This window comes from Tripterygium wilfordii, chromosome 21 (assembly GCF_013401445.1).
Source record: "Tripterygium wilfordii isolate XIE 37 chromosome 21, ASM1340144v1, whole genome shotgun sequence".
Classification (NCBI taxonomy): domain Eukaryota; kingdom Viridiplantae; phylum Streptophyta; class Magnoliopsida; order Celastrales; family Celastraceae; genus Tripterygium; species Tripterygium wilfordii.
In genome coordinates this window covers 4618152-4634794 of record NC_052252.1, presented here as the reverse complement: position 1 = coordinate 4634794, position 16643 = coordinate 4618152, and the positions used below count along the sequence as shown (strand labels likewise).

Sequence of the window (16643 nt, the reverse complement as noted above, 5' to 3'; positions counted from 1 at the left end):
CTGAGAGCCTAATTTTTTTTAATTGAGGGTCATAAACTCAATTTGTCAAGTGTATCTAGTATACTTAGTATAAAAAAAAATTGACTAGGCCCGTGCCCCCAATGCTAATAAGGTAGGTCGGCCACTGATGTTGCACCAAACTGGTGCAAACCACCGTTGGGTATATGTCAGCGGATCTCCTTTAAAAAAAAGAAGCTCCCACTTTGATTTAACTGACATTGGATCACACTTTGATTTATAAAAACAACGTGGGGCCTATGTTGTATTAATATAACAAAAATTTTTATATTAAAATAATCATAAAATATAATCATTTTATATAAATTAATAAGTCATTAATCTTTTTTTAAAAAAATTAATTTTAATATTTTATTAATATGCCATTTTATACGTGGGTCCCACTTTTATAAATTAATATTTTTTTATTAATATAAACATTATATAATAAAACTCACAATGATATAATAAGCGTATTTATAATAAAATAAGTAAAATAAAAAATTATAAAATATATTATTATTAACTTTTAAAAGGTTTTTATACTTAAACTTAATCTAACCGAACACTTCACAACATATTACACAACTTTAAACTCACAGCATTTTAGACAACTTTAAGTTCTTTTTTTTTTTCCTCCGCTTTTCTGCTAGCATTGAAAATCAATCCAACCGTGCTGTAATACCCACTTTAAACAAAAAAAAATGAATGAATGAAAATGAATCGTAAATAGTCAATTAGAACAATGGCAAAATCGTAAATAGGGAGTGGTAAATTTTGATAAGTGCTGGGGTTGGAAAGGTCTTTTGGGAAAAAAAAAAAATTTATTCCACTAACAATCAGATTTGGCTTCCCGTGTAAGCCACATCAAAGAACCATTTCTTTGAGAGTTTTCTAGAACAAGTGAGAAGGTGAGTAGTGGATGATGGGTGGCTTGGGTAGTGAATCCGGCTTGGTCAAAAGAGTTTGAAGCTTATAATTGTTGTGTCTACAGCTGGGTTTTCCCTTGTGAAGTGTTGGAAGGACGATTTGAAGTACAAGGGTGTGAGAAACTCTTTAAGGTAAGACTTTGATCTTTGATCTTTTGATTTAAATTTCTGGGTGAAGTAAGTGGTTTTAATGGAGATATCTCTTGCTTGTGATGTTGTGATTACCAAGAATAGAGACTAGGGCCATGCTCAAGAATGTTCTTGAAGGGACATTGAAGATTTGTGCTTACGAAGGTATGGGCTTTAATAGCACTGTACAGCTGAATTTGAGATTTTATGTGGGAGCTAATATGAGATTATCCCAGGTATATGAGCTGCTGGAATTTTTGTTGAAGGTGGAAATTTGGTGGAAATACACACGGGTAAGCACCAAGTGGTGCTAAATGTGAGATTTTATTATTTAAAATGATAAATGGAACTTATTGATGCCTAATGAGGTCAGATGTGAATCTTTTGTAGTGAATCAGGTGAATTAAAATAAAAATCATCATCAAGGAGGCAAGGAAAGTAATAAAGCTTTCAAGGGTAAGTGTGATTTATGGATCAAGCATATCTTATAAGCCTTTGAGTTTTGAAAACTAATTGTTTTGGATTTGGATGTTGGAAATGTGGATATGAGTTTGACATGATTGAGAATTATTGGAGTATTGGATTTTTCTTGAACTGGTTGAGTTATATAATTTTTGGGGTTTGCATTGGTACGCTGTTATGCTGTCGAATTTTTTTTGTTTTAACATGTCAGTAATAATGGGGACACATTGGGAGATTCTAAGTAGGTAAATTATGTTTTGTTTAGGTGACTAGTTGACCGGTGAATTACGCGACTACTGGAGGAACTAGATGGTGTTTTAATTGCTAATACCAGGTGAGTGAATAGGCAACTTGTTCGATACATTAGATTCTTTTTCTCTTATGGCCCTGCACTTTCTTCTAGATTCGGATCCAATATGACTTTATTGATGAATCTAGCATTTTTATATTTTTTTTGGGTATGTTACCGTGCTTGATATATGATGGTATCGTTCTCTCGTACGTTATGGGACAAGCATGTTTTAGGACTCTTGATTATGTTCCTTAATTCCAGTCTGACGTTATACTAGTCTATTCGACTTTTGGTCATATGTTTGTTCTGGGAGTGACTTTGATCAGGATACAGTGTGCTAACGACAGTATTCGTTAGCCTTGGTGCACCAAGTATGATTCGGCACTGAATGTGCTGCCTGTTACCGCATTGTATGTGCTGCCTATTTATTCTGTATGGAAGTCCTTCCGCCTGATCACTATTCCTGGATATCTATTGGCTTATTGATCATGTTACGCATGTTTATTGATATCGATATTCCGTATCTATTCTAGCACGCTTGTCCCCCTCTGTATTGGTTGAGTTACTATTCATTCACTGAGTCTTGTGACTCACGTTTGTGTCGTTGACATTTTTTTCCAGATATAGTTGATCCAGTAGAGCCAGGTCTGCCTACAGCCAGATAGACTTTCAACCTCCTTATTCTGGTGAGCCCAGCACATATAGTGCAGGTGTGATTATGTATTATTTTGGACTCGTGTAGTACAGTTATTTTATCGACTCTAGATGCTCCGTTAACTACAGATAATATATATGATATGTAAGTCTATGGGCCAGACTGTGTTGTAGTTATTTCCATATCACGTATATTTTGTTTCTTTGATTATATTAGTGCCAGACCACCTGTTCAGAGGCTTGCTTGGCCTCAATGTGCTTAGGTTCACTGAGGTCATGCGCCGGTCACGAGTCCTCATTTTGGGTCGTGACACGTGCTATCAAATGCACCCATAGTTATAGTTTTGAGAGAAACTACATCCAATTCCAGCCAATTGAAATTGGAGCCTCCCACCCTTCCCTCATAGTCCACCAATTAATTATTATTGAACTAAAATTTTGAACAGTTAATAAAAAAAAGAAATAAAAAAGACCAAGTTTGCATAAACTATATGTGAATCTTTACTTAAAATCTGTTAAAAGAACTGTAATAAAAAAAAAAAGACGCCCTGCACAATTCAAAAGTATGCAAGAACCGTAATTGGGTCAAGGCAGCCCATTTTCTTCAGTACATACAGGATGCCAACCCCATAAGATGATCTCACTGGAAAACCAAAAAGAAACTGGAATCTAAACCAAGCATTTTCTCTGTATAAGGGTAAAGAAAATCCGAAAACATATCACGGGATGTGGTGAATTACAAGTTGTGGAAAAGATTCCTCTTCTAATGATTTTAAATTACTGCTCAAAAACCTATACTTGGTAGTCCGATCCTTTCTTGTCCTCTGTATTTGGATGAGAAGTATCGTCTTGCAGTATGTGTTTGCATGTCCTGAAATCCATTAACAAAGGATTAGCGAGCTCGTAATGGCGAAACTAATGATCATCAGAACAGTCAGTTACGACTTTTACGTGATTACAAAATCGAGCTATTTTGGCAGTAGAACCGTACCACTTTAACTGCTCTGCCCTGTTCTTAATCTCACTTGACCATAGTACTGGGTCAGTGGTCTTAGGCAATGAATCTTGTAGCTGACTTTTCTCTCTAAGCCATTGCTCTGCCTTATTACACTCATCAACAATCTGAAATGGGAAAAGTGTCGGTCAGTGGAAAATGTTGCCAAAATCACACGTTACTGGCGTCTTTATTTAATTACTATCATACCGATTCTCTATCCTTAGCGGGGAAGGAATCTACAGCCATCCGATAATCCACAATGCAGTTCAACAGATCTCTTGTAGCCTGTGCTCTCCCTTCTTCATCTTTATATCGATTCTCGATGGGATCCACTAACTGTAAGGAACCAATAACACATGCAGCATGAAGATGGAAATGTAGAGTTCTGAAATAAAATTAAAAGACTTGCATGTCTGTATAGAAGAAAACTAAAGGACCAGTCACCTTCTTAAGATCTTCCAGTTTTGAAGTGTAAGCATTTTCAGTTTCATCATCCCCATCGTCATAAAGCCAGTCCTCGGTCTCTTGTAGACTCCTAGAGATGCCCTCTCTCTCCCTGTCACTTGCAAAGCTCCGGTATGTGTTCAAAAGCTATTTACAATTTTACATAAATAAAGGCCATTATTTTTTTTTTTTGACTTTAATAAAGGCCATTATTGCAATGCAGCATATTGGGAAGAAGTCACATACATGCCCACATAACATGATCAATCAATACATATTACTCAAGAACCTGGATGGAAAATAGACATCCATGCAATAAAAACTAAATTGCTTTATCTATTGGCGGCAGACAATAATTAGAGCCTTTTTAAGGACAAACATTGTATCATGAGTTATAAAGAAAGATTCTTAATACCAAAACCTCTATAAGTTATTTTCTTGTGATTTCATTATACAAAGATCTTAACCTGAATATCCATGAAAGTAAAAAAATAAATTACTTTCTTGTTTTGAATTGCATGGGCTAAAATAAATCAATTCTGTTATTTTATTCTATAGGTTATTCCTATTCAATGTTATGACGTAGGACTAACCAAACTTTAACTTTTCTTTTCTAAATTCATTGGGAATTTCGATTGGGTTGTTGGATCGTGAACGAGGCACTCAACAGAAATCCAGCTGGTATTAACAATAACTGAAGCATTTGAGCAGTTAAATCACATAAAGAAGCATATTATTAATGTCTTAGGAATATGGTATGATTACGATGCATGTACCTTGTTCCGTGTCTCATAGACATAAGATTCCAAGACATTTCTTTTATCTTTGGTCTGTTCCATAGCTTGGTCCTGTTGGGCCATCAGAAGTTCTTTCTCTCTAGCTTCCGCGAGCTCTGCCTTGGTCATTCCACCATATATGTTCTCACTAATTGGTAGCTCAAGCCTCTTAGGAGATTGGTCTTTTATTATATTAGCAGACTGCACGCAAATATTACTGAGCTATGTCCACACATTTTCCATAAAGAAACAGTATAATAATACTTAAAAGAGCAGTGATACTAAATACCAAAATGATACAAAAACATAGCAAAAATACACTTCCATGGGAAGTGTCTAATTCGCTGAAGTTTCAAAATAAAACAATCAAAATAATGAAAATTTCTGGTTCCCTTAACAATGACAATGGCAGCAAATAAATCATTCAAGAGTTAAGTCTTCAAGAAACTTACAGAAGGATGCAATGATTTTGACTGCACAGACGCATTATCCTTGTTAGCATTTTCAACTGTCACAGATGAATCATCAGAAGCAGACTCGGCCTCCATTTTATGCATTCTTGGATTAGCATTCTCTCTTCCAATGGAGTCATCCGTCTGACCTTCTATCAACTGCAGCCCAATTAAGATTGAAACCACATAGAAAATTCCTCATAAATCCAACAGGGTACTTGAATGACACCCAAAAAACCAAGGAATAATATATTCTTACTTACAGTAGCTGACTCAACATTGACAATTCCATGAAGATTTAACTGCACCTTAACTTTAATCCTTGTCTTTTCGCTGTGGGATTGGAAGGGACCAATCTGCATAAACATGAAGTCACCAAATCAGGAGCAAGTGTGGACCGGGCATAAAAGATATGTCCAAGTATATGAAATGGATGTTAATCATCATAATTATCATCCGAACATTTATCCCAAAAATTTGGGGACTACTTTCTTTAAGTAGGCGATGAACAAATAAAAGATCAGTGGGACTACAAAGAGATTAGTTGCCTGCAACCAATGATGGGATACAAATAGCACAAATTCTCTCTCCCTCTCTCCCTCTCATAACGTTAACATGTAGTTGACGCTTCTGCAGAAAGACACTAAGAAACAATATCCTACCTAAATGAATCTGTACTTCTAATAGGATCCCTCACGCCAGCATTTCCATCTTATGATTCTGCAGCCTTCGTTGCTTCCTATTGATTATTTACTGCATAGGCAATTGACTTTAAATTTAGTTATGCTTCTGTTTTCCATCATCCTCTAATTTTCAGAAGATTTCAATGTCAGCTCCAGGTTTTGAGCTATTCTCCTACTATCAAGGCAAATGGGACCAAACCCATTTTCACTTTCCACACAATAATATCATTAATATGTTTCATGCAGCTTTTTCTCTTGTTGACTTCTCCATTAAACAACTAATTTGTAAAATTAACCGATGAGATTCCCCTAAAAAAGTATTCTACACTCTCCATGACACAACAACAGATATTTGTAGCCCTGGACAACTGAAATCAACAAGCTCAAATTAGAAAAAGGAAAAGGGGGAAAAAAACACATCAAAATTTTTCATCTACAGTTTCTAGAACAAAGCCCAAACAAAATCTATAAAAAGCACATACCAAAAATATAAGTGCCAGACGCTGGAGTAGACTTACCTTGAAACGACTAATCTTTTGTGATCCGCCACTAGGTAGTTCATTTGGATTAGCATAGAATACTTCCAAATGGAACAAACCACTACGCTGAAATGTCAGAATTTTGACACTTGGAATTGGTTGACATCTTGGAAACAGTACCCCATTAGGCCCCTTGAAAATTGGGACATCATCTGATGAGATTCCTATGGAGAAAGGAATAGAATCCTGAACCTGAATAAAAAAATGAATTGCTTACTTTTGCCAAATCTAACAAGCAGTAAATAAGCCAATATGTGCCTACAATTGAAAGAACACGCACCAGGTAGAGCCAGATCTTTTACTGATTACGTGAAGAATCAAATGTGGTAGGAAAAAGTACATGAAAATGACACATCCAAGAGAATGCGAAGAATGTTAACTAAAATGGATGAAAACCTTTCTATGGTAAGAAAAATAACCAACATATTCTTCTGGAAACTGCTTCTGCAAATTCATCATTACAAATTATTTTACGAAATGTAGAATTTTCTAGAAGTTTGTCACTGGTTCCTTTAACACTCTCTCCGCACTCTGTCTTCCCTTGTTTAATTCTTATGTCATTTGGCTGATTAAAATTTTTCATGCTGGGTCTTATTATGGAACTTAAAGTTTTTAGCAATTGGCAGAGCATAAATAAATCTAGATAAAAGTGAAGCATGGAAAAGGTTAATCATCCACAAAAAGAATCCTGCAAGGCATTCATGTTAATGGTTCCATACTAACATGAATGCCTTGCAAGATTTTGTGTGTGGATGACTAACCTTTTCCATGCTTCAATTTTAATCTAGATTTATTTGCGCTCCGCAAGTTGCTAAAAACTTTAAGTTCCATAATAAGGGAACAAGTTTTAATCAGCCAGATAATATAAGAATGGGTATGAAATTCAAATAAAAACTAATCTGAGTAAATGGAAACTGATCTGAGTACTGTTTGATAACCACAGTTGTCCACAGAATTGATGGCATATGCTGTCTAATTTACTTTACATTATTTTGTATCTGGGACCAGTGCAACTTACACAAAATCAAGAAAAAATAATAGAAAACTGCAACAAGACAAAGGATGAGCAAAAAACAAAGTTCATATGAGAAAGTAGTTTAGTCATGCACGAGATATACTGACAGTCCAAACATAAACTTAGATATATGCAGGAAGGTCTGAGAATTAATGATCAAAGTGGAAACATGCAAGAAATAACAATGAACATTCAAACTACCAACCTCATATTCTCTGACTCGAAAAACTGGACTAAGCATCGCACACTGAAGAGCACATCCACGTGCCACACACTCACTTGCATTCAAAGTCCGGCCAGGTTCTCTTTTGAATAAAGAAGCTAACAATTTGGTTATAGCTGGTATCCTAGACCCTGAACCAACAAGCTCAACAGAATGGATCTTTTCCACAGTTAATCGTGCCTCAGCTAGGGCTTTATTGCAGGGAATGCTAATCCTTTCCAATAACCCTGAAGCCAGCTTCTCAAATTCCTCTCTCTTGATAAAAGCTTTAACATCTTTCTCATCCATCAGACACTCAATATTCAAAGGGGCCTCTGCATTTGCACTCAAAACCTTCTTTAACTTCTCACATGCTGCCCTTAACCTCACGCATGCCCTGACATTAGAGTACACATCTATATTGTACTGTTCCTTGAATTGTGCTGCAAAATAATGGAACAAGACTTCATCAAAGTCTCTCCCTCCCAAGCTTGCATCAAAAGCATGTGAGAGTATCTTCATGTGGCCCTCAATAAATGACGCAATGCAGACCTGCGTATCACATTGACCAATGTCAACAAATGCAACATTGGTTGGGCCTGCATTAGAAAAATCTGTTTTATAAATCCCGTAACTTAGAGCTGTTGCAGTGCAGTCATGCATCAGCCTCAAAGGTTTCAATCCAGCAACGGCAGCAGCATGCAAGTATGCACGTCTCTGCAAGTCCGTAAAGTACGATGGAATCCCAATCACACAGTCCACAACTAGCGTTTCTAGATTTTTCTCCGCTATTTCTTTCAAATGAGCAAAAAGCATTGCCAAAATCTGCACCGGGGCAAATTCCCGTGCCTTGCCCAAGTATTTCAAGTGAACAAGAATGCCACCATCTGGGCCTTCAGAAGTTTCAAAGGGTAACATCTTTAGCTCATTTTGAACATCAGGATCCTTGAAATTCCTACCAATCAATCTCTTCAGAGAAGATAACGTAGATTTTGGATTCACAGTAGCAGAAGCAGCACCAGCAGAACCCAGAAACCGCTGCTTCTCTCCAAAAAATACCACGGATGGTGTTTCACGTTTCGATTCTTCATTCAACAACACATCAATACCACCTTGCTTCACTACCGCAATGACACAGTTCTCATTTCCAATATCCAACCCCACCACACTCATCTTAACCCAGCAGACAGAAAATCAGATAAAAGTGACAGTCAATGAACAACCCACCAATAAATTCTTCTTGTTTTCCAATTAAAGATCGAAACATGACATTCCCACAGAATCACTGTAATTCATCAAATTCCTTTGCCACCAGACACTACAATGAAATCATTAAACATTATTATGCATAAAACAATGTTCAGACTGACGCAATACTATGTGTGTGTCCAAGCTCCCTGCAACTTGAATGAAATTTCCACTCAATTGCAAACAAAATGCATGAAAAAAAAAGATAAGAACAGTTTTATCACCTAATCGAAAAACTAAAAACACCCTCTACTAATCTAAGATAGATAGGACCGACCATTTGACTCTCCAAAGCTTTACTCTTTTTCTTCTCCAGAAAATAGAGGGACCCATAACTATAACACCCCAAAGGCCCAAATTTCATTTTCTTCCTCCCATCCCTCCACATTCCCAGTAACCAAACAGGACGGCGGTCCCTAAATTCATTTATGATAAAAATAATCAATAAACATAGAACAATAAAGGACGAACATCGATCAGAGCACAAATTGTACGTCATTCAAAGCATATAAGTATTGCAATACCTGATAAGCAAATAATGCTTCAACGAAGAAAGACAGGAAATTGAGAATGAGAAAACCCTAGAATTGACGAGGCAGGCAAATATGGAAAATATGGCTGAGAGAGAAAATCTCCGAATTGCTCGTTGAAGCAGAAATCAAATCAAACATCCACTTGACACAATTATAAATCAAGTAGTCTATGAGGGCTTATTCGAAAATATTTTTTTGTTCACCTGCAGCCCTTAAGTTTTTAACATTACGTTTCTGACACCACTTGCGAAGCTCTTCGAATATTCTGGGATTTGAGCCCCAAATCTGTAGAACCCTCGTCATATTTCTGCACACAACTTTTTTTGTCAAAATAATTCTATATATTACTTTTGTTGTTAATTTTTATGACTTGAACGTTTGTTTCTTTCTAGGGCTGAAAAAGCAAAAACCACGAGTAGTTTAGATGGTGTGTTATCTTATAAAGTTCTCGTGTTTAAACTTATTTATTTCCTTTCTCTGTATTGGGAAAAAAATGGACTGAAAATGTTGTATTTCATTTACTAGAACGAAGGAAGTTACTATTGAACCTCGATGGGGATTGGGGACTATTTACACTCTATATTTTCTCATTTACACACTGTTACTTGAAAATTTAAATGATTTTGAGTACACCATTTTTTTTTTATTTTTTTACAAAAAAACCATTCACATCCCATATACGTTTCTTGTTTGTTTTTGGCGGAATGAATTATATGTACGTCTCCATATACGTTTTTTTGTTTGTTCTCGGCGGAATCAGTTGCTCAAGATCGGATCCGTCAAGGATGGCAGCGGAAGATCATATCCTTTTTCCATCTTCAACATGTTCAATTTTGTAGCTGAAATGTAAATATGGGCTGGAATACTAAGCGAAGGTTTTTTTTTTTTTTTTTTTCTTTGTACTCCATCTCTTCATCGTTGATGTTCTCGTTGAAGTTTCCAAAGTCGATTTGTGGTTCGTATCGACGTCGTCCATTATTGTTGGAGCCGAAATAGAGAGTGAGTTTGCATATAATAGGGGATGAAAGAGAGGGAGATTTTTCATACTAGGGTTAGGGATGACAAGCGAAAGATATATATAAAAATGATTATATATGTATATATATACACCCCTCAAGCGAAAGATAGTTTTTATTTTTAGATCTAATTTTAGTGGTAATGGTTATTTTAATTTAATATATTGAATTATTGTGTTTCCACAATCAAAAAACATCAACTAGCTTAGTTGGTATGAGAATTAGTCTCAAGTAATAAAAACATTTTAAAAAAATTCATAAGCAAATCCGTGGGTTATAACGGGGCGGGGATGAAAGTTAATTATTGCCCTGACGTACGGGGCACGTACGGGGGGCAACCATGATCCACCCCCGCCCTGCCCCGTTGTCATCCCTGACTAGGGTTGAGAAGAGGGGGACGAACACATAGGGAGAGAGAATAAAAGGGGTGTTTTACAGACTAGATTTTTTTTTTTAATGTTTTTTAGAGTGTGAATGAGAAAACGTAGAGTACAAATGGTCTCCACCTAAACCCCTAAACAAAACAAAAGACAAACTAGCAGTTTGTAACTCATTCAACTTTGTCACTATATGGAGGAATCAAACAGAGTGTGGGGTTATTTAGATCTTTTTGTCTTTTGTCATTATTTTTTTAATGGAGTATTTTGCCGATATTAATTATCATTGGATTTATATAATTTTTTTTTTTTTGAGTATAAGTACAAACACAATATACAACACACCACCAGATCAAGCCTATGAAAGTACAGGTGTCAACAGGCCCCACGCAAGAGGCACAAATCAAGCCCACGCAGGGGCAGACTATCAAGCCCACGTAGGGGTAGATGAAGCCCACACACCTCCTTGTAAATATTCGGAGGAGGTGAGACTAGAACCCATGACCTCAGTCAGGGACATAAATATAATTAATTTTTAGTGGATACCCACATAGATGTTTCTATAATTGATTTCCTTTCTCACCCTTCTCATGTCACATTAATTTCAACTAATTTGAAAATTATTTAACATATAATAAATCACTTTGTCTTTCTTTTCTTTTCTCTCAATATATTTTCCATTTATTTTTTACAAATTACCACTATATGCCCAAACATTGGACTTTTAGCATTAGTCGTCTCTTATAAATGATTTTTTAAAATATAAATGGATGATATCAAATATCCTAATATTTTATAGATTAAGAAAAAAAATATTAATTACAGATTTATTTCCTTTTTGGTGTAAAGGCAATTAATCCCTCCAATATTATCTCTAATGGATTTATGTTTTGAAAAGTAGCCATATGGATATGTGGTTCATTCGCGGGCAACTTATACGATTGGGATAGGCCCGGTGCACCCAACCGGTGTATCAAAATATTTTTAAAATTCTAAAAAAATTCTAAATAGATGTATTTTAACATTGTGAATACAAATTTTTTTCTTAAGAAACAATTATATGCGATACTGTTAATTTTTTTAACCTTAAACAGTTCGATTATAAATTAATTGATAATATATCATAATAATAATAATAATATGATAAGTATATTCGCTAATTAGTCTTGATTAATAGTCTCTCAAATTAGTTTTCCCTCAATAATTTATTGAATTTCTAATACTACAATCCTCTAATAACATGTCTATTATTATTACCAATGGTGATGCCTCCATCGGACATCACCAAGCCTACCACTCACCACCGCGTGTCCATTCAAAACGTTTATGCACACTCTGTCATATTGTAATTCACCGGTCTCTTACTCTTCCGTCACAGACCAGTGAATATAACAATTGGGCCCGCATTGCTTCTCTTAACCTGACTAAGCGACTATATATATATAATAGAAAAATAATAAAATCAGTGGATTTTATCATATCAACGTTTTTTGGCATACAACGGAAGCAAATCCAGGTGGTCAATAGCGGAGTTACCAAATAAAGCACAACCTCAGTAATATAAATTTGTGTCAATAAAAATGTTTAATCACACAAAAGGTACGCCTTTTTTTTCCAATCCCTAATTTTTCGTCAATCTTGATTTCCTATAGCATGCTGTCGTTTTCGCTCTTACAATCAAAACCCAGATTTATTTAAGGTCTGTAATGAATTGGGTCGCCATTTTTGAGTTCCAGGATTGTCCCCTGAATTTATTTTGGAGTAAAGTTTCAATCTTTTTTTGAATTGTTTTTTTTTTTCCCATTTTCCAAACATGGTTTTAGGGTTCTGCTAAAGTGAAGAGTACTGAATTTTGGGTTTTTAACTGTTTTATTGTATTTGCTGTTTGAGGTTTTGTTCTCTCTCTCTCTCTGCATATCTAAAGGAGGTATAGTGGTCATCTTTCTCTATCAATGTAGTTTAGACATATGCATACACATCTGACATCTTTTATGTATTTGTTCATTTTTGAATTTACGTTATAATGGCTTGTTTCAATATTCAATGATTTATGTCTGTGTTCTATTCAGTTTCATCATGTGCACCTATTTTTTTACCTTACCTTTTCCTTTCAAACTTACATGAATGCTCTCTTCTGTTTTGTGGATGTGTTACTATTTTGGATCAGTAATCGTGTAGCTATGTAAATTAGATGTTAAAAGTACTTATTTGGGATTTGGAAATTCGAGCTTCTATTATTGACATGTGCTCTTTTAACCGTTTTAAGGAAGGAGATTTGTATTGTAGATCGTAAGTTGTTTTCTGAAAATGGGATATCTACTATTTGTGGCTTTCGTCTCGAAGAAGATTTTGGAAGCTCGGAATTTTTAAATTTTAACGCGTCAATGTTTCATGTGATTCCCCATTGATTTTGTTTAGATTCGTTAATTTCTTTAAATTGTTTTACGATTTCATGTTATGTTTACTCTTTCTCACATTGTTTCTAGCATCCCTAAATGAGACGGATCATATGAAATTGGAAATTTTTAAAAAAGTCACGGTCATTAAAGCAACTGGCAAAATAAAACGGTAGGCTAATTTATTTCATCTGGCTTGAATAAACTTAAAAGATACTATTTTGCGGTGAGCAAGTAAGTTGGTGGGGTTTGTGTATGAAAACTCGCTGTTTTATGAATCTGTCTTTAGGCTCATATTTATATTCCTACTTCAAAAGGGTTTTGATGTAGTCATGTTTTTCAAGTTTGTATGTTAAATTGCTGGCTGGTTAGTTGGTCAGGGATATACATTTTCCTCATGGATTGACAAGGTTTATTCGTTTATATTTCTCTTGGTAGATTCACAACAGTTCTGTTTGGAAAGGCCTTTTAATTTTGCCCTTATATTGTAAATTGAAATTATATTTTGAAACAGAACTATTTGCTTCTGAAACTAATTGACACACAGGGAGAGGAAATTACCCAAAGTTAAATAGACACTGTTAGAAAACGTCTTTTGTCATTTCAGAGAAGATATAGATTTTAGGGTGTTTCTAAAAATTTTCAGATGGTGAAGGCTAGAAGTTTATGCCATTGCCTGGTGTAGTGTGGGACAAGTACTAAAGAAGCATTGAGAATTACTTGATATACCATAGAATGTTAAGAGAAAATCACGAACTGTGTTAGTTTATGATTATTGATAGGCATATTGTGATTGATTTGTGAGGAAATGACTGTAATTGCATTCCTAATTTGTCAATTTTTAAAGATTTCATGAGGTCTGCTAAATGTTGGTAAACAACTCGCATGCACAAAGCTTCCATAATGGGTAGGGTCGGGGACGGGAAGGATGTACGTTGTAACGCAGACTTTACGCCACATAATATGTGGAGAGACTTGTTTTTAGGAATTGAACCCGTGACCTCTTAGTTGCACCCTTACAACTCTACCACTGGGTCGCATATTCATATGTAAAAAAGGTAAAATAATTCTTGTGCGCAAGGCTCCGCAGTGGGCTAGTTCGGGAACATGCAAGATGTATGCAGCCTCCCCCCACATAATATGTGGAGAGGCTATTTTGGGGTTTGAACTTGTGACCTCTAAATTGCATCTGCAACTTAACCACTGAGCCACATGTTCACATGTATTTGGTTAGCTACATGTGCGACTTTGAATTCTATGTGAATCCCACGGCTAACAATACTTCCTAAATTCCTTCCATTCAAATGATCTGCTTTTATTTGGTGCTGTATATAGAAAAAAAATGATATGCTTTTATTTGGTGCTCTATATAGAAAAAAAAATTGATCTGCTTTTATTACTGCAGGGAGGGGCTACTAAGATCGAAGGAAGTCGAGTGACTACTTAAGTGGAGAAGATGAGCCAACCCAATGAAGGGAACAATGTGAATGCTTTGGTGGAAGTCCCTGCTAAGCGAAAACGTGGTCGTCCACGTAAATATCCAAGGCAAGATCCAGACAATGAAGATAATGCCAGCGGTCAAAGGGGTCAGAGTTCGAATCAGGGGGAGAATTCTCGTGCCCCTCGTGGATTTGATGGTGTGCATGGAGGCCATCCCCATCAAACAAATACAGTCAGCAATGCAAATTTTCCCATGGTGGGTCAGGAAGTTCATGGTGCTGTTGAGGGAGTATTTGATGGTGGATTTTTGATCGGAATTAGGGTTGAGAATTCTGCAACCATTTTTAGAGGTGCTGTTTTTATACCTGGATGTTATGTGCCTGTTTCACGAGAAAATGATGTGGCACCAAATCTTCCCATGATTAGAAGAAACCATGTTTCTTCCCCAGCACTACACAGTGTTTGTAATCCTTTCTCCCGTAAGAGAAGTGGAGCTGCGAATCAAAACTCTGCTAATCTTGTGGCTGCAGAAGGGAGCCAAGTGCATTCGGTGCCCCAAATTGGTCCTCGATTGATTCCAAAAACAGTGCCGGTCGTGCTCCAACCTGCTAAGATAGCCAATGGAGTGCCACTTACCAACAAAACATCTCCCATGGAAACTCAACCAGCTCATCTATCTGCCAAAGCAAAGCAGGTGCTAGAAGCTGATTATCCATCTAATGAAGCAACACTGTGTAACCAGCCACCTATTGCAGAAGGGCTTCATGGGTCTGAAGCTGAGTCAATGAAACCGGCTGGGATGCCTTTCGAAGAACTACTCACTGAAGTACTCAAGAGAGTTGAAGCCCCTTCACATTCTGAAGAAAAGAGTAGCAACTCAGCTAGTAACTTGTTTGTTGAAGGTTCTGGCCATTACGTGGAAGATCAAGGCGATCACAAGATTGAACCCCTCCAAATTGAGCCTCTGCAAGCTGTTCCGCCCAGTCAGAATCACTCTGCAGTTTCAACTGAACCTTCACAAGAAGGGAGATCTGGAAAATTCAATGAGCTGTTGAAGGTGAAGACTGAACTAGAATATCTTTAACCATTATTTATATAACGCCCCTTGATATTTACTTATTTAGTGCCGATAAACTGACTCCCTATGCTTTAAATAGGTTATACAAGAGCAAACGAGGGAACACGAACTGAGAACTGAGAAGGCTTCCACATCTAGGCCAAAACTAAATGTGGTGAGAAGTCCAGAAAATACGGCAAAAGAAAGTTTTTTCCATGGTTTTGATATCAATGAATTTTGAACACCAAAGTCTCTGATAGGTTCCCTACCTGGACAGGTAATCTATTCCCATGCTACCGCTTGGTTGAAGTCCTGCGCAATCCGGTGCAATTACACAGTTCTATTAATTTTGTTTCTTAAAATGGGGAAACCGTAGGAACTCTTTATTTAGATATTTTGTTTTAGAGATGAAACTCTTCTCATCATCTTAATACAGTTACAGTTGGAAGACTAGCTTCCTGTTGAATCAGACCACAGCTTTTATGTTCTTCTTGTCACCTAAATTACATTCCCTTACATTTTATTCTCGAATTTCGAGGTTGCTGAACTTGTCTTTTGCTTTTTTGTTTTTGTGGTGGTTTTATTCTCTTACGAGTTTAAGCAATGCAAAATGAGAGTTTAGTTTTTACTTGATTAGGCTTTTAGTCTGAAGCTGACTTCTGCATTAGACTCAAGAGTCAAGGTGAAAGCTCTTAATCTCATACAGGTTGAAGTTCATATTAGGTTATGTGTGATGGAGAATGTTTTATGCTGTCAGCAGGGCTCAAACTTGGGTACCCCAATTCGAGACTTTTGAGTATATGCCTTAATCATCTTGGCTGACGGGTTGAAACCACTATTTCACTCTTGACAGATTGGCAATGAAAAGTAGACAAACATATGATCCTTGTTAATCATGTTCAAGCCCAGGCCCAACATAATTTATTACAGACCTAGAAATAGAACTTCTCTAAGCACAACTAGAAACAGTTAGGCCCATAAAGCCCATGACCATGTCTTTGCATA

The 16643-nt window shown here is 36.3% G+C and overlaps 2 protein-coding genes and 1 long non-coding RNA gene across 9 annotated transcripts; 2 read left to right on the top strand and 1 right to left on the bottom strand.

The window, feature by feature from the left end:
* The first annotated feature begins 820 nt into the window (after window positions 1–820).
* Window positions 821–2644, top strand: LOC119989650. 2 transcript variants are annotated; one of them, XR_005465870.1, is made up of 6 exons: window positions 821–1058; window positions 1156–1220; window positions 1292–1348; window positions 1446–1511; window positions 1783–1851; window positions 2431–2644. It is a non-coding gene; the product is annotated as an uncharacterized LOC119989650 (long non-coding RNA). The 2 variants fall into 2 exon arrangements; XR_005465869.1 differs by having other exon boundaries at window positions 823–1058; window positions 1161–1220.
* A 386-nt stretch (window positions 2645–3030) lies between these two features.
* Window positions 3031–9701, bottom strand: LOC119989824 (heat shock 70 kDa protein 16-like). Of its 5 annotated transcripts, none has more exons than XM_038835553.1 (10): window positions 9556–9701; window positions 7575–8889; window positions 6334–6546; window positions 5396–5488; window positions 5133–5291; window positions 4681–4881; window positions 3905–4051; window positions 3668–3796; window positions 3458–3585; window positions 3031–3337 (listed from the first exon to the last, which is right to left on the bottom strand). In XM_038835553.1, exons 2-10 carry the CDS (start codon window positions 8742–8744, stop codon window positions 3256–3258), a joined length of 2322 nt encoding a protein of 773 aa, XP_038691481.1. In that variant the 5' UTR covers window positions 8745–8889; window positions 9556–9701; the 3' UTR covers window positions 3031–3255. The 5 variants fall into 5 exon arrangements, with proteins under 5 accessions (XP_038691481.1, XP_038691484.1, XP_038691480.1 ...); XM_038835556.1 differs by having other exon boundaries at window positions 7575–8744; window positions 9344–9690; XM_038835552.1 differs by having other exon boundaries at window positions 7575–9235; window positions 9344–9689.
* A 2508-nt stretch (window positions 9702–12209) lies between these two features.
* Window positions 12210–16200, top strand: LOC119988203. Of its 2 annotated transcripts, XM_038833161.1 has the most exons (5): window positions 12210–12344; window positions 12636–12672; window positions 14547–15638; window positions 15739–15813; window positions 15916–16200. In XM_038833161.1, the coding sequence occupies exons 3-5, from the start codon at window positions 14598–14600 to the stop codon at window positions 16012–16014; spliced, it is 1215 nt and encodes a 404-aa protein (XP_038689089.1). In that variant the 5' UTR covers window positions 12210–12344; window positions 12636–12672; window positions 14547–14597; the 3' UTR covers window positions 16015–16200. The 2 variants fall into 2 exon arrangements, with proteins under 2 accessions (XP_038689089.1, XP_038689090.1); XM_038833162.1 differs by lacking the exon at window positions 12636–12672.
* Window positions 16201–16643: the final 443 nt, after the last annotated feature.

Excerpts from the sequence above, each read along its gene's own strand:
- LOC119989824 (XM_038835553.1), bottom strand. The coding sequence starts at position 8,744 with ATGAGTGTGGTGGGGTTGGATATTGGAAATGAGAACTGTGTCATTGCG. Across the intron at positions 4,882-5,132 it reads CAAAATCATTGCATCCTTCT|TCTGCTAATATAATAAAAGA; the intron begins GTAAGTTTCTTG and ends ATTTGCGTGCAG. Across the intron at positions 3,586-3,667 it reads CCGCTAAGGATAGAGAATCG|ATTGTTGATGAGTGTAATAA; the intron begins GTATGATAGTAA and ends TTCCCATTTCAG.
- LOC119988203 (XM_038833162.1), top strand. The coding sequence starts at position 14,598 with ATGAGCCAACCCAATGAAGGGAACAATGTGAATGCTTTGGTGGAAGTC. Across the intron at positions 15,639-15,738 it reads AATTCAATGAGCTGTTGAAG|GTTATACAAGAGCAAACGAG; the intron begins GTGAAGACTGAA and ends TGCTTTAAATAG. Across the intron at positions 15,814-15,915 it reads CTAGGCCAAAACTAAATGTG|GTAATCTATTCCCATGCTAC; the intron begins GTGAGAAGTCCA and ends CTACCTGGACAG.